This window comes from Trichomycterus rosablanca, chromosome 2, assembly GCF_030014385.1.
Source record: "Trichomycterus rosablanca isolate fTriRos1 chromosome 2, fTriRos1.hap1, whole genome shotgun sequence".
NCBI lineage: Eukaryota > Metazoa > Chordata > Actinopteri > Siluriformes > Trichomycteridae > Trichomycterus > Trichomycterus rosablanca.
Window position 1 is genome coordinate 15,804,107 of NC_085989.1, and position 24,779 is coordinate 15,828,885.

Here is a 24,779-nt window from a genome sequence, read left to right on the forward strand (position 1 = left end):
TTGGTGATGCAGTATAATAACCTTGTGTCTTGTTGCTGTACTCAGTCTTGCCATGGTTTATGACCTGTGATTTGTAGCAAAGTTTGGTTGTTCCTAATCCAGATTTAAGCTTCATTCTTTTTCAGTTAATGACTGTTTCAACCTACATATGAATGTAGGCTGATGATCACTATCACCTGTTTGGCATAACTGGTTAATCATACACCTGACTATAATCCTACAAAATCCCTGACTATGAAGAAATTATGCTGTTTTGAAGGCAAAGGAGGTCACACCAAATATTGATTATATTTCTTTCTTGTTCATTCACAAAAAATAAACTATTAACATTACAGCATTCTTGCTTTGCACCACTTTTCTACACCTGCCTAAACTCTATATTGTATTCTATTGCATTCTGTATATCTGTATTCTGCTTGGCGCTACAGCGGCTAAGAACAGGGGATTGAAAGGACCTGTGTGTTTAATCATTAGCTTATGTCTTTTATGGTGTGTCATTTCCTTTAAGCTAACTGTCAGCTCGTTTGTCCAGTAAGAAATGCTAGCTAATTATCAGGCTCTGAGTGATGTCGACTCGCATACTGCAGTGGAACAGAAGCTGGCTGGCTTCACACCAATCTGCCAAGTTCATTCTTCTCTAACATGACCCTGTAGGCCCTGAAGAGTATATGCAATTTTAATGTATCTATAGGTAGTCTGATAGTTTGATTTTTGTGGTGTATTATATCTGTTGATAATTTAGACATGTCTGGTATAAAACACATGTTATTAGTTGACCACATGCTTAATGGACATCCTACTCCAAATCCACCTCAACACCTTTGTGGTTGTAACAGCCTACACTGTTCTAGGAAGGCTTTCCACAGGACTTTAAAGTGTGTTTCTGGAGATTTGTGCCTATTTACTCATGAACATTGTGAAATCAGGCACTGATGATAGAGGAGATGGCTCGGCTTGTAAACAACATTAATTTCAAATTAATTTCAAAGATATTCATTGGGGATGATTTCAGTGCTTTGTGCAGGACAACCCCCATTACTTCACATTAAACTAGTCAATTCATAATGTCTCAATGGACTTCACTTGATGCACAGTGTCAATTTCTCCTCTTACTTATTGCATACTTCTCCCTCTACGCTGCGTAATATCAATAATGATATAAATGATTTAAATAATCTGGAGGAATTTCACTGCACAAAGGGCAAGAACTCAAGGCTAAACTGAACACCCATGATCTCTGATTCCTCAAACGGCACTGCATCATGAACTGTCATTCATCAATAGCTGATATAACCACAGGAGCAAGGGATTATTTTGCAAACCTTTTACAAGCTCTACAATACAGAGTAACATGCACAAATGCCACAAAAACTTTACTGTGCAAAAAAAGAGGTCTTATGTTAACCATGTCCAGAAGTGGCGTTGACTTCTCTGGGCATCTGGGATGGAAACATATATTGTGGTCAGATGAATCAGAATTTCAGAGATGTGCTTCGAACCAAAGACAAAAAGGACCAGACTGTTATCAGCACAAGTCCAAAAGCCAGGGTCTGTCATGGTATGGGGTTGTGTTATTGCCCTTGGCAGAGGTAAAACAGACTTCTGTGATGGCAGCATTCCATGCATTTTTAACAAGACATTGCAAAACTACATGCCTGCCTGCAGTCCTGACCTGTTCCAAACAATACATGTGTGGAGAATTTTAAAATAAAAAAATGAGACAATGACAACCCCGTACTGTTGTACACCTTAAGACGTGTTTGCAGGATAAATAGGACAGCATAACACCTAAAACACTTCATCGCTTTGTATTCTCGATGACAAAATGTCTTTTTTTGTGAGTGTTGTGAGAAGGAATGGCAACATTACAAAGTGGTAAATGCTTTACCATCCCAACTTTTTTGGAATGTGTTGCAGGACTGAAATGCAGGAATGTATGTACATTAACAAATGAATGTTGTTTACCAGATAAAACATAAAATATTTTGGGTTTATACTGTCTGTAATGTAAAATTTTTAAAGTAAATGTAAGAATGTGTGTATGTACTATGTGTGTGTGTGTGTGTGTGTGTTAAGGGGTTAGCTTTGACTACACAACAACTTAAGTACTCAGTACTCAACAGAAAGCTTGGGAGAGGAAGTACTAAAATTGTTTCTGAGTGTATATAAAGACCTATATACTTCATACTATTATATATTATTTATGTAGTATATACAGTATATTATACTATTATAAACTATTCTCAGCACTGCAGTAACAATAACATGGTGAAGGTGTGTTAGTGTGTATTGTGCTGGTATGAGTGGATCAGACACAGCAGCGCTGCTGGAGTTTTTAAATACCATGTCCACTCACTGTCCACTCTATTAGACACTCCTACCTAGTTGGTCCACCCTGTAGATGTAAAGTCAGAGATGATCGATCATCTATTGCTGCTGTTTGAGTTGGTCATCTTCTAGACCTTCACCAGTGGTCACAAGACGCTGCCTACGGGGCGCTGTTGGCTGGATATTTTTGGTTGGTCGACTATTCTCAGTCTAGCAGTGACAGTGAGGTGTTTAAAAACTCCCTCAGCGCTGCTGTGTCTGATCCACTCTACCAGCACAACACACACTAACACACCACCACCATGTCAGTGTCACTGCAGTGCTGAGAGTGATCCACCACCCAAATAATACCTGCTCTGTAGTGGTCATGTGGGGGTCCTGACCACTGAAGAACAGGGTGAAAGCAGGCTAAAGTATGTAGAGAAATAGATGGACTACAGTCAGTAATTATAAAACTACAAAGCGCTGCTATATGGTAAGTGGAGCTGATAAAATGGACAGTGAGTGTAGAAACAAGGAGGTGGTTTTAATGTTATGGCTGATCGGTGTATCACAAAATAACACTTCATCACTTGATATCCTCTGTGCCAAAATGTCTTTTTGTGAGTGTTGTGAGAAGGAATGGCAACATTACAAAGTAGTAAATGCGTTACCGTCCCAACTTTTTTGGAATGTGTTGCAGGACTGAAATGCAGGAATGGATGTAAATTAACAAATGAAATGAAGTTGACCAGACAAAATATAAAATGTATTGGGTTTATACTGTCTGCAATGAAAAATAATTTAAGTAAATTTAAGAAACACATATTTCAAACAAAAATATAGAAAAAAAATCATAATCAAAATTCATGTGTGTGTGTGTGTGTGTGTGTGTGTGTGTGTGTGTGTTAAGGGGTTAACTTTGACTACACAACAACTTAAGTACTCAGTACTCAACAGAAAGCTTGGAAGTGGAAAGGCTATGACAACTCTGGGAGAGAAAGTACAAAAACTGTGTGTAAACTTTTGACCTTAACTCTATATCAAAAACAGTGAATAGAAAGAACAGTCTTATGTAGGACCCCTTAAAATATGCCATGTATATATTTATTAGAGCTGGGCGGTTCCTGAATCACCCGGGTTAATGATTCGAATCTTTGTACTGAATCAGGAATCACAAGTCCGAAATCTCAATTAACCTGGATCCTATGAGTCCTCTGACTGGCTGCTGCTAAGTACACAAGCTCAGTGAGCAGACTCACTGAAAACACCACTGACTCGGATGATTTGAACCGACTTAACTCCAGTCCGTGAATCTAAGTAATAAGATCGATCGATCGATAGATAGATACTTTTTTAATCCCGAAGGAAATTAAGGAACAAGTGGTTAAACACAGTGGTGTTCGTTAAGTGGCTGATTTTATGCACATGCTATTATTATTATCAGTAGTAGTGGTATAGATTAGTAATGCAGCATATTTTCTTGTAAGCAAAACAACAACAAAATATAATATAGTTATATTATTATTAAAATGCAAATGCTTACAGGCTACTTTAGTACTGTACCACTTAAGGAGTATCATAGGCCCCATGGTATTTTATTGACTGTTTGTTTTGGTGCCACTGTGTCTGCCCGAATGGGTGAAGTTCCCATGGCAATTTGTTGCTGACCCTTGAACCCTTGATCCATTATATACTCATCTGATTGGTAGGTGAGTCCACCCCCCTCTCCCCCATGATCAAGATTCCACTTAGAAAAAAGTGTCAACTTGTCACTGACAAGAAAATTGTGAGGTGCCAAGAGAATTGAGAGAGAAGGATTTATTTACAGAAGATAAATGCACCCAAGACAAGTGATATTTGGATGCATTTTCATGCAGTAAATCAATCACAATCAAAATGTCAGTACAAGTGACTCAAGTGACTCAACTGACTCAAGTGAACCGGATCACATTACTGAGTGACTCAGATTAACCCGAGTCCATAAAATGAACCGAATTTACCAGCACTAATATTTATTTCTTTTCATGTTGAGTTATAGAACTCAATTTCTGTTGGTTTCATGTTTCTCTTCACAAATGTTGACCATTCAGGTGACCTTAATGCGTGATTGCCATGTTGCTAGCCAATCAGCATTGAGGATGGGCGGGCAAAAAGGGAACGGTGTGTTCTGAGAACGTTAGAGAGACGCGAGTTCCGAGCTGTTATTTTCGCTCACGTAATATTTCTTTCTGTGAGTTTAATTGCTCCCTAATAGTGTTTTGGCGACTTGATATACAAAGTATATTGGCCCAAACATTAACATTGTTTTTGGTCACTGGACAGTTCATGTGTAAAGATGCACGTGTGCGTTTTATCGCGAGTTCAGTAACGTTACCAAGGGAAACCCGAGGACAACAAACTCGAGCTTCGTGAATCGTTTGGACACGTGTGAATCGTTAAATGTGGACAGCACGTGAAAGTGAGTTGCTAACTGTCTTGGACGACACAAGAGGACGGCAGCTACAGGTGAACCGAGTGCTTTGCGAATCGTGTGGATAAGCGAGTACTCTCCTGCTGTGGATATTCGTGAACCTGTGAGTATCGGTTCAATTGAATCTTCTGATTCACTGACACCTGCGTTTTGGATCTTCTAAAGTGTGTAACAGGTATTTATTTTTTATTCTTCATGTTCTACCCTTTGTCATTTTTTTATTTCAATTATTGTAATAGAGAAATGTATTTATGTAATGCATTTTATATATATTTTTTTGTTATTGATGTATTTCAATTTAATTGCCTCTTGGGGCGGGGTCGTTACATAATTAGTTGCGATAGGCCAACTTTCCTCAGTCGGACTGGAGAGCAGCTGAAGAGAGGTTGGTAGAACTTTAGTTCTGTTATAAAAGTGTAATTAAACCATTAAATACCATGTAAACAGTTATGAAAGTTATTACATATGAAGCGAGATGTTATTGTTATTTATTTACTGGATGTGTTAAAGATATGTGTTGTGTATTTTCGTAAAAATTATCAAGTAAAAGTGAGAAGCTTTAGCACGCTACAGCTGCCTCGTGCTGTGCTAACCCTCCCCTTTTTTTGGGTAGAGGATAATTCAGGTGGACAGGAGGCAGACTTGGGTTCTCACTGTTTTTTTTTTTTTTGTATGCATTCAGGTATGTCATGTTTTTTTTTATCACTTCTGTTTTATGTTTTACAAAGTGTTATATATAAAATCATAAAATGCTGGTATTAGATATAGATAGATTATTAATATTAATAGTTAAATATTAATATATAATTGAGTAAATGATATAAGTAATATTGCATATGTTCATTTATATCCTTGTATTTTGTAATTATTATATATATATATATATATATATATATATATATATATATATATATATATATTATTTTATTTGGGTTTTTATTACTGAAATATTGTATGTGAATTTGATTTGTTATATGGACTTTTAAACAATTATTAATGTTCAGTCGGGCTGAAGAGAGAGGCTAATTCAGGTGGACATGAGGTATACGTGGGTTCTCACTGGTTTTCTTTTTCTTGTATGCATCCAGATTCACCTTGCCTGATCAATAAATATATGTCTGGTACCGGCAGCAGTGGTCCATGGGTCTTCTTCTTTAAAAAAAAAAAAACACTCAACACAACGCAGAGGTAGCGTGACCGGTTCCTCCTCATTGTAAAGTGGACCGGTTACAAGTGCACCAACGAAATGAGCCCTAACGTTTATTGATTACAAGCGCTTGGTACTAACACAACCCTAAGACAATTTTAAGGGTCATTTTGGGTTATTTGATAAACAGCTTTTGAAGGACATTTGTGCATTTGCTTTTATTTTCAGGTCTACAATTTCTTGAGATACTGTTTTGTTTAATAATTGAGTTTTCATTTACTATTGACAGCATTTAAAAAAAAAAGGTATTGAGAAGCTTAGTTTATTCTATGTTTTTTCTACTATGTTTACAAAATAAACAGTTCCAGTATTAAGTTTTTATAAACACTTGAGTTTTGTTGAGTTATTCAAAGGTCAATATTACTGATGCATTTATTTTCTTTCATTAAATACTGATCAAGTATTTGGACATTTTTGGAGGCACCATGCTATAGGGCAGACCTGGGCATTGTACGGCCCACGAGACATCCCAAACCAGCCCGCATGAGGTGCGTGGTAATTAAAAATCAGACGTACATAAATGTACATCATACATGCAATACAACAGGATTGTTTTTGACGGGAGCGCTATGTCTTTAAATTTCCGCAAGTTTCGATTTTTGTGTGTGCGAGTGTATCCAGCTTCACTGTAATGTGTCGGCGAGTGTGATTGATGGAGACGGTTGCGTTTTTAACAAGACATGAACTTCTGAAGTATTTATTTACTGTTTAAGCTGTTTAAGGATCACAATTTAGACTTTAAATTGCTGTTATGGTACTAAACAGAGAAATACAATAACATGAACAATGCAGAGCGTCACATCTAAAGTTTCGTTAACTAAACTGCAAAAGCAACAAGGACTTTTTATTAAGTTTAACACATCCAGAACTGAAGCAGTTAAGATCAGCTTTGTGATTTTAAAAAGAATATCCAACAATTACAAAGGACTGAAAAACAGCAAATGATGTAATTAGACTCCAAACAAACTAGCAAAAGAACTTTGTGTAAAGTTTAAAAACCTGCACATTTTGTTCACATTTGTTTTTGAGAAATTAGTTGATTAAATAGTGAAATATTGTTGACGTTTTTACTCTGTCTACTTCTCATTTTCTAATTGTAACACTAAACAGTAACAGATTATCAGGACGGTACAATTTACTGCTTTTTATAAAAAGATAAAATGAATATAGAGTATAATTAAGTTCACCTCATTGGTCCGGCCCTCCACAACAGTCCCAGTTTCTTATGTGGCCCCTTGGAAAATTTAATTGCCCACCCCTGCTATAGGGTGTGTTAGAAAAGCTAGGGAGCTCTCTACATAGACAGCATTTTGCGTCATCCTACGTGCGCTCCCGAGAAGGAGGCTGTTCGAAATCCTAGATGCCTTAATATGCTGTCTAGTGAGGCATCTTAAGATTTCAATGTTATTTTGACTCAAGAACGAGTGAGCATCGAAAGCATCCTTATTGATCAAGGCAATCCCAGCATTCAGTGCGGCAGCTTTTCTCTCACAGAAAAATAAAAAAAAACATGACTGACGGTGCGGAGAAACGAACGGAGTTATTTTCAAACGTATTATTTTATTATTGATTTTTAACTTGTATAAACTTGCACAAGTGTATTTATTTGCAAATTCGGGCTTGTCAGTGGATTTAACCATTTTTGGTACACAAAGGGAGATGTTAGTTGACATGCTAGCATGCTGTGCCACCCCATCCCATTGGTTTGAATGGCAAGATGCTAACTGTGTTAGCTTCATAAGCGAAACCCGATGGAATCGCTGTCTGAGTAGCACCTTATAAGTCAATGACTTATTAGAATCCTCTCTACTGAGGCAGCTGCCTGTGTAGGCAGTAAGACAGCAAGGCAGCTCACTAGGTTTTTGAACACATAGTGTTTGTATTGGTTAGTCCATTTAAGAATTGACAACATTTACACTGCAGACATTAAAATATTTATTGAGATGTACGCCCCCTAATTTTATTAGGTGCCGTTAGGGAGGGGTTACACTTACCTTTAGCTCTCGCTCTTGATCGCCACTACAAAGAGTGTTTAGTGACACTTTAAACGATTTCCACACAGGGTTTAAATTGTTCATGATTGTCTGTAAACACAATATTGGCAACATTAATTACATGACTGCCATTTATATGAGGGATCTTCAAAAAGTTTCTGCACTTTTATATTTCCGTTGGAAATGGTGAGGGCGGGAGGAGTAGTAATTAGGGATTAACGATACACCACAAGACAGTTAATAACCGATTTAAAAATTCCATGATTCAAATCAATTTGACATGACGATTTAAACAGCAGAGGGCACTGGCTCTATACACCTCGCCTGATTTACGTCACTGGCGCTATACGCCTGCTTGCCAGATTCAGGGTTTTTCAGCCAAATTGGGCGTAATTCAAAATTGTTTTGCATAGTTTGTACCTACGTCAGAAATAAAAGATTATTTAGATGAATAAAAGATAAGCACAAATACAGTTTTATAGACAAAAAGGAAACTGTCATCATTTGTCTTTATTTTCAGTTTAAAAATCGGGGAAAAATTGTATCGTGAACCCAGTATCATCGAATCGAATCGAATCGCATCGCATCGTGGGTAGAGTGTATCGTTACATTCCTAGTAGTAATTGGTCGTGTCCGAGAGCTTATAGTCCGGATTTAGCGCCATCTGATTTCCACCTTTTTGGACCACTCCCAGAAGCTCTAAGGGGAAGAAGATTTTCATGTGATGATTTACATTTTTGGCATTTAGCAGATGCCTTTTATCCAAAGCGACTTACATTACAGTTACAGTATACAGTCTGAGCAATTGAGGGTTAAGGGCCTTGCTTAAGGGCCCAACAGTGGCAACCTGGCAGTGGCGAGGCTTGAACCAGCGACCTTCTAATTACTAGTCCAGTACCTTAACCGCTAGGCTACGCCCTGATGATGATGTGAAAGCAGCGGTGCATCGGTGCCTACGCACTCAACCAAAAAAATTTTTTGCTGATGGCATTAAAAAGTTGGTACAATGCTAGAAAAATGCATCGGAAGGTGACTGTGTAGAAAAGTGATGTCATTTGTTTTTGAAATTCTCAAATAGTTTAAAAAAGTGTGGAAACTTTTTGAAAAACCCTTGTTTTGGTTAAAAGCTGTGTTTTTGTACTTCTTGTGAAACATACCTCAGTTCTGTGCACAAGAGATCCAGTACCATCATCATTGACTCTGAAGATTTCCAGAAATGGATCTGATTTGCTAAAAAAATCCTAAAAAAGAGATAATGAGAAGTATAATGTCAACTGTTGTATGATATAAATTGCATAATCTTCAGTCCAAAAGAACAGAAAAGTAAAGAGTTAAAAGCGTTCTCTATTTTTACTCATTTTCTGCAGTGAAAATCATCTGCTGCAGAGATTGCCGGGTAAAGCTTGAAGAGTTAGGTGTGGAGCAACTGCATTGCTTGCACATAACCCCTAACTCAATCCCATTAAACACATTTGGGATAAATTGGAACACTGATAGTATGCTGGTCAATCTTGTCCAGCATCAGTTCCTGAACTCAAAAATGCTTTTTTTTTTTTCGATTGAATGGACACACATTTTCACAGAACCACTTTAGCGGTCAATTTTTTTTATGGGCCATGGTTTTAGGTGTAAACATTTAAGAAGCTTATGGTCAGTACTTGTACTTTTTTGCCATATACTGACCGATTCACACCTAAAGGTATTAAGGAGTAGCCAGTTCACCTAATGGTACAACCCCAAATCAGAAAAAGTTGGGACAGTATGGAAAATGTAAATAAAATCAAAATGCAGTGTTCCTTACATTTACTTTGACTTTCATTTGATTGCAGACAGTTTGAACCCAAGATATTTCATGTTTTGTCTGCTCAACTTCATTTCATTTGTTAAAATACCTGTAGAGGCATATTTCTCCCTCTACGTTGCTTAATATCATTAAACGATTCAAGGAGTCGGGAGGAATTTCAGTGCATAAAGGCCAAGTGTGTAAGCTAAAGCTAAACGCCCGTGATTTTCAATCCCTCAGACGGCACTGCATCAAGAACCGCCACTCAACAATAGCTGATATAACCACATGGGTGAGGGATTACTTTGGCAAACCTTTGTCAAGCATTACAATACAGAGTTACATGCACAAATGCCACTTAAAACTTTACTGTGCAAAAAAGAAGCCTTATGTTAACCAGGTTCAGAAGTGGCGTCGACTTTTCTGGGCTCGGAGGCATCTAGGATGGATCATCACACAGTGGAAACGTGTACTGTGGTCAGATTAATCAGCATCCAGGTCTGTTTTGGAAAAAATGGACGCTGTGCTCCGGACCAAAGACAAAAAAACATCCACACATCAGCAACAAGTCCAAAAGCCAGGGTCTGTCATGGTATGGGGCTATGTCAGTGCCCTTGGCATTGAGATCGCGGAGCAACATATTCTGCCTTCAAGACGTCATCTTTTCCAGTGACGTCCATGCATTTTTTTACGTACTGGACTGGCCTGCCTGCAGTCCTGATCTGTCCCCAATAGAGAATGTGTGGAGAATTTTGAAACAAAAATTGCAACAACGACGACCCCGTACTGTTGCACATCTTAAGACGTGTGGTGAAAAGAAATGGCAACATTACAAAGTGGTAAATGCTTTACTCTCCCAACTTTTTTTGGAATGTGTTGCAGACCTGAAATGCAGGAATGGATGTTTATTAATAAATGAAATGAAGTTGACGAGACAAAACATGAAATATCTCAGGTTCATCCTGTGTGCAATGAAATAAAAGTAAATGTAAGAAACTCTGTTTTTTTATTATTTGCATTTTCCATGCTGTCCCAACTTTTTCTGATTTGGAGTTGTATATTATTGGGATGTAGGAGGTCACTGAACCCCCTGGAGAAAACCAGTGTGAGTCCAGGCAACAGAAATAGATAAGGATCAAATCTGCAATCAGTTATTAAAGTTCTGAAGTTTTTATACCTTGTCGTCAAGCTTCTTGGCACTGAAGGCAAGCTCCACATAGTCATCATTGCCTGATAATTCCTCCGCTGTCAGCTGTACCATCAGAGAGAAGCAGCAGATTGTTATAAAACTAGCTCCCAAGGTGTGGCTGACTTATCATGTGTGTACTGTATAGAAGAATGTAATTGTTTGCTTTGCTCTTACCGTTATAGACGACTTGCCTGCTGAGTTGCCCTGTTTCAGTAAAGGTTTTGATAGTTTTCTCTGAGACACAATCTGTTCAGAAAAAAAGAAAGCTGAAAAATGGAATTCAAGACAAGAGTCACATTTAAATGTTCATCCATTCATTTACTGTCTGTTTTACCACCACTTTATCCTGGCCAGGATTGTGGTGAATGCCATTCACTGGGCGAAAGATGGGTAACATCCTGGACAGGTCGCCTGTCCATCACAGAGCAAACCCATTCTCTTTCTTACACAAACACTGATACACACTAACACCCAGGACAATTCTGTATTTCCAATTAACCTGGCTGCATGTCTTTGGACTGTGGGAGGAAACCAAAGCTCCCAGAGGAAACCCACACAAAAAGGACCCAGATTGCCCAACTTGGGAATTGAACCCATGATCTTCTTGCTGTGAGGAGACCGTGCTACCCACCGAGCCACGTGATATTAATGCATCTGTATTATGCAGGGTAAAAACATAACTCTAAAGAACTCATGTGGCGGTATAAACAAGGAGGTGCACTTTATCAGGGATGCCAGTGCCTCTTCCAGATACAAAGAGTTGCTGTTGCAGTGGACAAATTATGCAGCCCTCCCCCATTCAGACACAGCCACTGGTGTCTGTTGGCGCAAAACCAGGCCGGTAACATAGCTATTAGTCCAAAGTCTTTAGTCCAGTTGTATCTGACAAATTCTCATAAAAGCCAAAACCAGCCCAGGTGGCGCAACGGGATATTCCGCTAGCACACCAGCGTCGAGATTCTGAAGTCTCGGCACAACTCTGGCAGTGACTACAGCAGACACAAATTGGCCAACATGTCTGCTGGGTTGGGGAAATGACCGAACTATGTGGGTGAGGTCTTCAAATGCTGTGTAAGGACCCCGGTTAGCTGATAGAGGCGTCTGTGCAGAAGCACGTCGGAGGACACATGAGCAGCAAATATACCCTTCTCGAATGAAAATAGGGATCCACAGAAAACAAATTGACTACACTAAATCAGGAGAAAAAGGGAGAAAATGCATAAATAATTATAATAATAAAAAAAGTCAAAAATAAGGTGTACAGACGGCTGCCTTCTGGTTTGTTAGATTCTTCATGCAGGTCTTTTCAACCAATCTCGGCCAACAGACAGCTTTTAGTTAAAACTCAATTTAAAGCCGCTCAGGTGGTGCAGCGGTAAAATACGCTAGCACACCAGAGCTGGGATTTTGAATACATCGTATCGAATCTCAGCTCTGCCATCCGGCTGGGCTGGGCGGCTATATGAACAACGATTGGCTGTTGTTCATACAGGGTTAGGGAGCCGGAAAGGGACCGCATAACTAATGCAATTACAACCTCTGGTGGCTGATTGATTGCTTCTGCACAGAGTAGAGGACAAATGCTGATCAGGGTGTGGCTCTCCGTACATAGGGCTGATTCGCATGTAAACTCGGCTGGTGCAGGTGAAAAAATGCAGTCGGCTACTGCTCACGTATCGAGGAGCTTTGGGCTTTGAATTTGGACTTTACTTTTACTCTGACTTGTCTCTGTTTATTTGGTTCAAAGCAAACTGCTCTTTTGTTATTCTTTTTTCTTTTATTTGGAAAAAAATCCTAAGCTGAATATACCCCATGTGGACAAGAACACAGCTTGCCAAACTCCTTACAAACAGTAAATTCAAGCATTTCTGTATGGGCCAACCATGATCACCAACCCTAAATAAATAAAGGAATGGAAGGTCATGGTCTTGACATGGTCGTTTTTATTTGAATTGTTATTTAAACTAAACTATCTACACTATATTGCCAAAAGTATTCGCTCGTCTGCCTTCACACGCATATGAACTTGAGTGACGTCCCATTCTTAATCCATAGGGTTTAATATGATGTCGGCCCACCCTTTGCAGCTATAACAGCTTCAACTCTTCTGGGAAGGCTTTCCACAAGGTTTAGGAGTGTGTTTATGGGAATTCTTGACCATTGTTCCAGAAGCGCATTTGTGAGGTCAGACACTGATGTTGGACAAGAAGGTCTAATTCATCCCAAAGGTGTTCTATCGGGTTGAGGTCAGGACACCAAACTCGCTTCCCCATGTCTTTATGGACCTTGCTTTGTGCACTGGTGCGCAGTCATGTTGGAACAGGAAGGGGCCATCCCCAAACTGTTCCCACAAAGTTGGGAGCATAAAATTGTCCAAAATCTCTTGGTATACTGAAGCATTAAGAGTTCCTTTCACTGGAACTAAGGGGCCGAGCCCAACTCCTGAAAAACAACCCCACACCATAATCCCCCCTCCACCAAACTTTACACTTGGCACGTCAGACAAGTACCGTTCTCCTGGCAACCGCCAAACCCAGACTCGTCCATCCGATTGCCAGATGGAGAAGTGTGATTCGTCACTCCAGAGAACACGTCTCCACTGCTTTAGAGTCCAGTGGCGTTGTGCTTTACACCACTGCATCTGACGCTTTGCATTGCGCTTGGTGATGTAAGGCTTGGATGCAGCTGCTCAGCCATGGAAACCCATTCCATGAAGCTCTCTACGCACTGTTCTTGAGCTAAGCTGAAGGCCACATGAAATTTGGAGGTCTGTAGTGATTGACTCTGCAGAAAGTTGGTGACCTCTGTGCACTATGCCCCTCAGCATCCGCTGAACCCGCTCTGTCATTTTACATGGCTACCACTTCGTGGCCGAGTTGCTGTCGTTCCCAATCGCTTCCACTTTGTTATAATGGCACTTACAGTCGACTGTGGAATATTTAGTAGCGAGGAAATTTCACGACTGGACTTCACTGAGCTCCTGAGAGTCTTTCACAAATGTTTGTAGAAGCAGTCTGCATGCTGAGGTGCTTGGTTTTATACACCTGTGGCCATGGAAGTGATTGGAACACCTGAATTTAACTATTTGGATGGGTGAGTGAATACTTTTGGCAATATAGTGTATACACTTCAGAGCCCTCTAGCTTTACAAATTAGTCCAACCTGTCCAAGTGTGCACTCCATGGCTCCCAGAAAATCAGTTTCTTTGAGTCCATTGTGGTTGCTGCTGATGTCGTGCAGTTCAAAGCGCAGACGCTGGACCTCCTCAAAGTAATAGTCCACTGTAAATACCTTGGAGAACACAGGGCTAATGCTGCTGCGAATAACCTCTGTCCGGTCCACCTGAAAAATAAACAAATGGTTGATTATAGCACTACTCTCATCTGCAGTTAACTCACTAGCAATACTGACACACCAAGTTTAACTGAAGAGAACAGTCTCAGTCACACTACATCGCAAAGATAAAGGTAATACATTCATTTATTTATTCTGTTCTGCACTGCCTAGAAACACTGGGTGCAGGGCAATAATATGTCAATCCATCATAGGGCACTATACCAATCTACACGTAACCACTCATAATGACAAAGTGAAAAGTGTTTGTAGAGTCAAAGATTTATTAAAAATTAAATTGAAAACAAGCCCTAAAATCTAGAACTTTGGTGATTAAGTTTTGATTAATGGGTAAAAAATACCCAAAAAAATTATATCCATTTGAAAAAACTCCGAATCAGAAAAAGTTGGGACAGTACGGAAAATGCAAATAAAATAAAAACACAGTGTTCCTTACATTTACTTTGACTTTTATTTGATTGCAGACAGTTTGAACCTGAGATATTTCATGTTTTGTCTGGTCAAATTCATTTCATTTGTTAATATCCCTCCATTCCTGCATTTCAGGCCTGCAACACATTCCAAAAAAAAATTGGGACTGGGGCAATTTAGGGCTAGTAATGAGGTGAAAAAATAAATAATGATGTGATTCCAAACAGGAATAACAACACTACTATACAGAGTTACACGCACAAATGCCACTTAAAACTTTACTGTGCAAAAAAAGAAGCCTTATGTTAACCATGTCCAGTAGCAACGTTGACTTCTCTGGGCTCGGAGGCATCTAGGATGGACCATCATACAGTGAAAATGTGTATTGTGGTTAAATCAATCAGCATTTCGGGATTTTACACCTTTTCATGGCAAAAATGGACGGTGTGTGCTCCAGACCAAAGACGTTATCAGACTGTTATCAGCAACAAGTCCAAAAGCCAGGGTCTGTCATGGTATGAGGTTGTGTCAGTGCCCTTGGCAAAGGTCATTTACACTTCTGTGATGGCAGCATTAATGCAGAAAAGTACATTAAAATCTTTGAGCAACATATGCTGCCTTCAAGACGTCATCTTTTCCAGGGACGTTCATGCATTTTTCAACAAGACAATGCAAAACCACATGCTGCACACATTAAAAAGGCATGGCTGCGAAAGAAGAGGGTACTGGACTGGCCTGTCTGCAGTCCTGACCTGTCCCCAACAGAGAATGTGTGGAGAAGTTAGAAAGGAAAAATGCGAAGAATGGGACAAAATAAAAGCTGAAACACTAAATCACTTGGTCTCCTCGGTGCCAAAACGTCTTTTAAGTGTGGTGAAAAGGAATGGCAACATTACAAAGTGGTAAATGCTTTACTGTCCCAACTTTTTTTGGAAAGTGTTGCAGGCCTGAAATGCAGGAATGGATGTTTATTAATAAATGAAATTTATTAATTCATTTATTAATGAAATGAAGTTGAGCAGATAAAACATGAAATATCTCAGGTTCATCCTGTCTGCAATCAAATAAAAGTCAAAGTGAATGTAAGAAACTCTGTGTGTTTTTTATTATTTGCATTTACCATGCTGTCCCAACTTTTTCTGATTTGGGGTTGTATATTCACTACACAATTAAAGATGCAAAAAGTTGAGCAGCCTAAATAAGTTTCTTTAGAGAGTCCCTAAAGATAACCCACACTGATATGAAGATATAAACCCTGAAACTCTTTAACACCCACTTCTTTACTCTAATCTCTAGGGGCCTGTCTAGTCTGAATGTTATTAGAGAATGTTCAAAAGGCACATTATAGCAGAGGTGAAAGAAAAGCTTTTCTGTTACGTGAGAAGGCTTCCTTTTTTATTGGTTTCATTTCACTTAGCGTTCAGCCTCTGTATCTGAAATCAGGCACACACATGCACACATACTGACTCGCTAATATTCACACTGTAAGCTTATACACCGTATAGAAGCACTTTATAGTTCTACAATTACTGACTGTAGTCCATTTGTTTCTTTGCATGCTTTGTTACCCCTCTTTTATGCTGCTCTTCAATGGTCAGGACTCTCCCAGGACCACTACAGAGTAGGTATTATTTGGGTGCAGGATCATTCTCAGCACTGCAGTGACAATGACATGGTGGTTGTGTGTTAGTGTGTGTTGTGCTGGTATGAGTGGATCAGACACAGCATCGCTGCTGGAGTTTTTAAACACCTCACTGTCACTGCTGGACTGAGAATAGTCCACCAACCAAAAATATATCCAGCCAACAGCGTCCCGTGGGCAGCGTCCTGTGACCACTGATGAAGGTCTAGAAGATGACCAACTCAAACAGCAGCTATAGATGAGCAATCCAACACCCAAATAGTACCTGCTCTGTAGTGGTCCTGTGGGGGTCCTGACCATTGAAGAACAGGGTGAAAGCAGGCTAAAAAAAAAAAGTATGTAGAGAAGCAGATGGACTACAGTCAGTAATTGTAGAACTACAAAGTGCTTCTATATGGTAAGTGGAGCTGATAAAATGGACAGTGAGTGTAGAAACAATGAGGCAGTTTTAATGTTATGGCTGATCAGTGTATATAAGAGACCATTCATAACTTTTTTAAATTATATATATACATTTTTTTTTATCCACCTAAACCTCATTATCCGGGTCGCAGTGGGTCTGCTGTGACATGGAAACAGTGGCCTCAAAGCAGGAATACATCCAAGCAGGGCTTAGGATCTGTCGGGCCTAGTGCAAAACACTAGCATCCAGTTCATCATCTGGATGTTTTTACCCAGAGAAAACACACAGGAACAACTATGTCAGACATTGACCAGAGAATAGGTTAGAATCCAGGTTCCCAGGACTCATATTACTATGCACCCACAATATATGCTGCACCACTATACCCCTTCCACTATATCACATACTTTTTTAGATTAGAAACGTCCTGGAGGAATGTTGTTTCGTTTCAATATGTACTTGTATATAGCTAAAATGACAATAAAGCCTCTCTTGAACTCTAATTGAAAAAAGGAAGCTGGTATTAAACAAGTGACAGGTTAGTTTTATTACATTATAAATAAGGCCCTACCTACCAAATATGCAATTTGCTATGAAATTCTAAATGTAAAGCTTGTGTTTAGAAACTTAAAATTTTTCAATCGCATACTGTATAAAACATGAGACGCAACTTGTGGCAGTCCTAGCAATCATCAGCATTGTATGGCATCATAATTACGTTAGTGTAGCCGCTTAGGTGGCGCAGCGGTAAAAACACACGCTGGAACCAGAGCTGGGATCTCAAATACATCGTATCGAATCTCAGCTCTGCATGCCGGCCGAGGCTGAGCGGCCACATGAACAACGATTGGCCTTTTCAGATGAGAAAAGAGTGCTCTTAGGGTGTGTCCCTCCGTACACGCAGCTAAGCTGCACTGCACTCATCAAAGCGTAGGTGATAAGATGCATAAGGCATGCTGCCCACGTGTCGGGCGTGGGTTAGCTTCGATCTCCTCAATCAGAGCAGAGATCGGCATTGGTGGAGAGGAGGCATGATGCAATTGGGCAATTGGACGTGCTAAAAAGGGAGAAAATGCATAAAGAAAATAAAAAATTATAATAATTATGTTAGTGTAACAGACTTTTCTGTGGTGTAATGCGCCGATAATGTTTGATGTATGTGTTTATGTATTGAGTGCATTTTGTTCTCTTGGGAATTCCATAATCAATGAAAAAGTGTGCTTCTCTACACACGTGAACATCTCTCTGTAGTCTGTACTCAAAAGAACAAGCCAGTAAAGTATTATGCCCCTGAAAATTGGTCTATGTGCAGTTTCTTTCTTTGGAAAACTGTCAACCGATTCTGTAGACACAGAGGGGTGTATGTGAAAACATGGATGAGTATTTCCGTATCCATTAAGGTAGGCTGTGCAGTATATTGTAGCTTTCACTGATTGTATCGTTTAATTTATGAGTGTTATTTAATGACTGCCATGAAATGTGCCACGTTTGTTTACAAATCCATAAAATCTGTGATTTTTGAAAAACGAGGTAAGCGAAATAAAGCACATATTGACGTGACTTTAGTAGGACCCTAATCATAAAACATAATGACTTTTAGATTGTCTTCCCAGTTTGCATAGAATCCAAATTAAATAATGAATGGCCAGACTGTCTCAAGCTGACAGGAACTTAATACTAATCAAAGACTTTAAGAGTTTTGTTTAAGAGACTACAGGTTACCATTCAGGTCTTTTTTTAAATTACAATTCATGGCATTCCCCTAAGGTCTAACAAAATTGGTTTTGATTAGGGCATGGTGCCTAAACTGAGCACTACTTTTTTCCAGCCTGGAATGTAAATGATTAATCAAAGTGTTTAAAAATGGTTATTATTTTTATGTATTTGTCTAAAACAAATGAAGACGAGGAGATGAAGACCAGCCAGGCTAACAGTGATACTTGCAATGTTGTGTCCACCGTTGTTCAGATGTTACTTGATCTATATTGACTGAGGAGAATCAAAACATGTTCGATCTTCTTACTGCAATACGTTCAAGCAAGTAATTCCAATCACAAACCACAACCTCTCCCATCAGCACAGACCGTTCTCCTGAGGATGCATAGTGCTTTGCAATTAATTGCAATTAATTGGAGTTTTAAAGTCTCAAAGATGCTCTCGATTGTTTGAAGCCACATGTCATTGATTTAATTTTCATAAACCCATTAAGGCTTAGGTCATTGCTGCATATATTGATTTGTAATATTGATTAAGTGTTAATTTTGTTATTACTGTAAAATCTCAAATGGATCTACAGAAGCTTTAGCCCAGTGTGCTCAGCACAATCACAGATGTAACCAATGACTGTTTTAAGCTGACCATCTGGGTATAGATTAAGCTGTGGGAGGGGGCTACATTCACCATCAGTGGGAGCCCTTCATTCGCATTACTTTCCCATGCATTGATTTTGTGCACTGTTTTTTTTCACACTGGGACTTCTGGTATTGACACTTAGCTTATAGATCAAAAAGGTTGACCTCTATACATTACCGTATTAAATAGCTCCACAACATATCCGGACTGGGTTTCAAAATACCTCGACTATGCCAGTCTGACTTCGGCTTCATCATACCATGTAACACGATACATGCAAGCAATGAGAAAAAGAGAGGAAGCCCAGGAGAGCCAGTAAGAGCAAGCAGATATGTACTGGAGATGTCAGTGCTAGGTATTACTTTTTAATTAGAGCAAGAGATGGCAAGAAGTGGGTGGAGGAAGGAAAGAAGCTACAGACGGGCAAAGAAAAAGATTTATATCTTTCAGAAAAAAAGGGTAGTAGAAATAGATCATTTAATTTGCATATATCTTTTTTTTTATCAGATAGTCCAGTACAATATGCTTTGTTTTAGAGTCGTGTCATATTTTGCACTAACAATAATGTTGTAACTGAACAATGATGCTAATTACACAAATAAAAAATAAATACTACTACTACTAATAATAATCATGCAATTAACAATATTTCAAAAAATTATTTGTATTATTTTTTAATTTATGCATTTTCTCCCCTTTTTCTCCCCCCCTTTTTAGCGTGTCCAATTGCCCAATTGCATCATGCTTCCTCTCTGCCTATGCCGATCCCTGCTCTGACCGAGGAGATCTAAGCTAACGCCCCCTCCGACACGTGGGCAGCAAGCCATATGCATCTTATCACCCACACATTGATGAGTGTTGTGCCACCTAGCATTGTGTATGGAGAGACACACCCTAAGAGCACTGTTTCCTCATCTCTGTGTAGGCGCCCCTATTAAGCCAGCAGAGGTCGTAATTGCACCAGTCTGACAGAGAGAGACCCATATCTGGCTTAGTCCCGCCCATCTGAACAACTGGCCATCTGAACATCTGGCCAATTGTTCATGTGGCCACTCAGCCTTCAGCCGGCAAGGCAGAGCTGAGGTTCGATACGATGTATATTAGATCCAGCTCTGGTTGCAGCGTGTGTTTTTACCGCTGCGCCACCTGAGCGGCAATAAATTATTTACTAGAGCAAAGAAAATGATTTTTCTGAAACAGTACATTACATAAGTTGTTAAAACAGGTAATGACCCAGAGTCAAAAAGGTCAAGAAGTTAACGCAACTGGTATTTCTACAGAATTTTACACCTACTCAACAACAATGTATCAGACAATCAGTCATGGTAAATTAATATAATAGAGGATTGTATCAAACACTATTTTCACATCGGATACCCAATTCTATTCAATCAACTATTCATTAATCTTTATTTTTTGCTTGATCTTAATCAGTCACTTAAGTTTCTGCATTTTTGTAAGGTGGTTGGACACTGTTGTAACTAGGGCTGGCTCGATACCACTTATGTCCGATACAATACTGTGGCGCCAGCGAGCAGAAAGGATAGCGTCAGCTGCCTTTGGCAGTTCACTCAGTGGTTTAGGGACAGACACCCATTCATACACACATACATTCATACAACAGACAAACATATAAGCTACTTACCCAACCCTCACCACAGCCACCCCACTCTCAACAACGGGATACACGGCTACGGTGAGCTTAGACACCACTGCCGCAAGGCTTTCTGGGTAAAGCCTGTGCCGACGCTACACTGCCCCCTCCCTAATGGTCAACCATCCCGGTGACCTACTCACCAGCGTCCACTGGGTGGCTCCTCGGCCAGACCGCACCCCATTACACTGCCGAGCCGCTCTTCCACCCACTGCTGGACCGGGCACCCTGCCCCTACAGCCACCTGGGCTAGCGCACTCAGACAGACCGGACATATTGGCCCACTATACCACCAGAGCCACCCAAATGCCACAATCCCACTTCTGACACCAACGTGGCGCCGGCGAGCAGGAAGGATAGCGTCAGGGCCGCGAGTGAGCTGCCTTTGGCAGTTCACTCAGTGGTTTAGGGACAGACGCCCATTCATACACACATACATTCATACAACAGACAAACATATAAGCTACTTACCCAACCCTCACCGCAGCCACCCCACTCTCAACAACGGGATACACGGCTACGGTGAGCTTAGACACCACTGCCGCAAGGCTTTCTGGGTAAAGCCTGTGCCGACGCTACACTACTGCAAATTGAGTATCTGCCGATACCGATACCAATCCGATACCGTCATTTCTCCTCTCAAACAACTAAGCAGTAATAATACATGTCGGAATGCACCATGGTTAAACTAGCTATCTAAATAACAATGCTCAGACTGTGAAACAAATATTCTAAAGGAATAAATACAGAACCTACAACATCACACTTATACAAAGCTGCTGTTTTTATTTTAACTTTTACACACAAAACATTTAGCAGCATTTTTGGTTTCACTTAAGTTCAAGCCATTGTTCATGTGACACATCTCACTTTACGGCGTGTCTTCCAAAGTGTCTACAATTGGAAGATGTGGATGTTAATCAAACATGATGGACTGTGAAGTTCTGTGATGTTTTTAGAGGATTAAACCCTGCTGGATTTTGAAGAGGACATCTGTGGCTAAACGGGAAACGGTGTAGTTTGTTTTATTTCATAACACTAATGGATTAATCGTTGAGGATGTGAGAGATCTCCAAGCCGGGAAAAGATAGATTTTTTTTAATCTCAGGTGAGCAATTTATCATTTATAAAGTGATTTTTATTGTGTTTAAACAGTGTTTTTTAGTTGTGGCAGTAATAGATGATTTTTTTAAATGCTAAAAGTGTAAGTAGATCAGTGTTTTAATTTCTGAATGGCTGTTGCAGATGAGTTGTAGATCAGTGGCACATGTTAATGATGTCATCAAGATGCACCTTGTAACGGCAGTTGCTGAGTGAGCTGGCAAGTTGCAGTTGGAGTGCGCTCCAGAAAAGGCCCTTCTCACTGAGGCCCTCTATGGCGGCTCGCTCATCCAGGAAGGATATGCTGTACTGCCCAAAAATGTTGTAAAGTTGTAAGTTTCCGGATGGATGGATGGATGGATAGATAGATCGAAAGATAGATAGGTACTCTATTTATCCTGAGGGAAATTCTGGAATTGTGAAAAAGATGAAAGTGTCAAAGGAATTTGACTGAGCCCAGCATCACTATTCCAGGAAAAAGCAAGTTTCCCAGACAAAGGAACTTGCAAGGAGCAAAGGAGCTTGAAACCGGAATATATAGAAACACTTTTACTTGGTTCAAATTAACGCTTTAAAGAACTGCAGGTGATTCTCAGTTTAAGCGAAACCAACAGATCAATCATCTGCACCACTTTGCCCCTTCTGCCCTAGGTTATTATTATTATAACTGGAATGGCAGATGAAGCAAGATTCTGTAACCTGGCCCAATTTAACCCGTTACAGCTGTAGTACATTAAGGAAACCCAGATGGACACAAAGGAAACATGCCAACTTGTAATTGCAAAGATGTATTTAAACTAACAGCTTCACTACTTGCAGCGTACGCTAGTGCTAGGAAGATGATTCACATGAGAAGAGTACTGGCACTGTATTTACACTAGTAATTTACATCAGGGGCATTATACACCGACCAGGCATAACATTATGACCACTGACAGGTGACGTGAATAACACTGATTATCTCTTCATCACGGCACCTGTTAGTGGGTGGGATATATTAGGCAGCAAGTGAACATTTCATCCTCAAAGTTGATGTTAGAAGCAGGAAAAATGGGTAAGTGAAAGGATTTGAGCGAGTTTGACGAGCCAAATTGTTATAGCTAGATGACTGGGTCAGAGCATCTCCAAAACTGCAGCTCTTGTGGGGTGTTCCCAGTCTGCAGTGGTCAGTATCTATCAAAAGTGGTCCAAGAAAGGAACAGTGGTAAACCGGCAACAGGATCATAGGCAGCCAAGGCTCATTGATGCACGTGGGGAGTGAAGGCTGGCCCGTGTGGTCCGATCCAACAGACGAGCTACTGTAGCTCAAATTGCTGAAGAAGTTAATGCTGGTTCTGATAGAAAGGTATCAGAATACATGGTGCATCACAGTTTGTTGCGTATGGGGCTGCATAGTTGCAGACCAGTCAGGGTGCCGTGAATTTAGGAAGAAATATGGTGTTCAAGACGTACTCTCAAAGAGTGTTACTCAGAAGATGGTATGGAACCTGGACTAAATATGTTCAAGAACATGGAGCATCGTGTCAAAATGTGTCTGGCAGAAAACAGAGATCATTTCCAACATCCCATGTAATGCAATTGATCACACATACATCAAGGTATGTAGCGTATTTTTTTGGTTCACATTGCTTTATCCTAACGGGAGCTATAACAGAATATTCGGGGCTTCTTTCGGGTGAATCTCCATGTAATCAATAATGTAGTGAAAAAGTTATAATAATTCGTAATTTATTTCACTTTGACCTTAATTTAACTGTAACAAGAACAAATAAATGGCTTTTTTGGCTGATCAACTTGATTGTATCTGGTAAGTGTGAGCAAAGCTAATGACTGCAGCACATTCAAAAAGTTGGGACAGGACAAAATAAGAATGAAAAGATTATAGAATATTTAAGTTACAGCATTTCCAAACATTCCACAATAACCAGGTGAATTAGTAACAGGTGAAGGTATAATGATGGTTGGGTATACAAGGAGGATTCTCCAAAGCCCCAGCCTGTGCAAGCAAAAATAGGTTGTGTCTTACCACATAAACCACCTTTAACCATCTACTACATGTAATATTGTAAAAAGTATTTATAGAATCCAGAGAAATGTCAGTTCATGCAGGGCAAGGCCAGAAACAACTGATGAATGCGTGTGACCTTTAAGGACTAAGATAAAGCAATGTGCGCTCAGAAGTATTTCAGAAAACCCCTGTCACTTAAGACAGTCCATCAAAAAGAAACCCATGCATCAATTCTATGCAGTTCTCTGAGACCAAGCATATGTTAGACAGACTAACTGACACTGAAGATGTGTGATGTGGTCAGATGTGGTTTACATTTCCCTACGTTTTGGAAAAAAAACAATTTCTGCATGAATTTAAAAAGACCATCCACACTTTCATTGGCATGAGGTTCCCAACGTCCATTGTGGTACGTGGATGCATCAGTGCCTACAGCACGGATGACTTGCATATGTTTAAAATTACACTTGACGTAGAGGCGTAAATTGGGATTTTAAAGACACATGCTGCCATCAAGCTGCCATCCTTTCCTGGGAGACCCATGGTTATTTCAGCAAGACAATATTAAGCCCCATTCTGCTTACGTGTGTTTACCATAAAAAATGCATGGTACAATGAATGTATATGCAGCCGGAGTTGTTTATCAAGCAATAGTGGGGGAAGATTTCACTTGCAAAACAGCAAAAATCAGTATCACTCAATTCCCAAATGAATAAAAAGTGTAGTAAATAGAAAAAGTAATCTAACACAGTTGTAAACATACACTGTCACAATCTTTTAGAGTATGTTGCATGCATCAAATGTATTTTTAATTTTTACATAATACAACCTCAAATCAAAAAAGGTTAGAACAGTATTGAAAATGCAAATAAAATAAAAACAGTGTTCCTTATATTTACTT

The 24,779-nt window shown here is 39.7% G+C and overlaps 1 protein-coding gene across 1 annotated transcript in view; it reads right to left on the reverse strand.

Moving 5' to 3' along the window:
- cpne4b (copine IVb) overlaps positions 1–14,151 on the reverse strand; it is a 54,657-nt gene extending 40,506 nt beyond the window's left edge. Inside the window, exons 1-5 of the mRNA XM_062990228.1 lie at positions 14,116–14,151; positions 11,128–11,199; positions 10,942–11,016; positions 9,139–9,222; positions 7,982–8,071 (exon numbers count right to left, since the gene is read on the reverse strand). Of these exons, the coding sequence (XP_062846298.1) occupies positions 7,982–8,071; positions 9,139–9,222; positions 10,942–11,016; positions 11,128–11,199; positions 14,116–14,136 (342 nt within the window). The 5' untranslated portion in view covers positions 14,137–14,151. The remainder of the gene's footprint in view (positions 1–7,981; positions 8,072–9,138; positions 9,223–10,941; positions 11,017–11,127; positions 11,200–14,115) is intronic.
- Between the last annotated feature and the right edge of the window lie 10,628 nt (positions 14,152–24,779).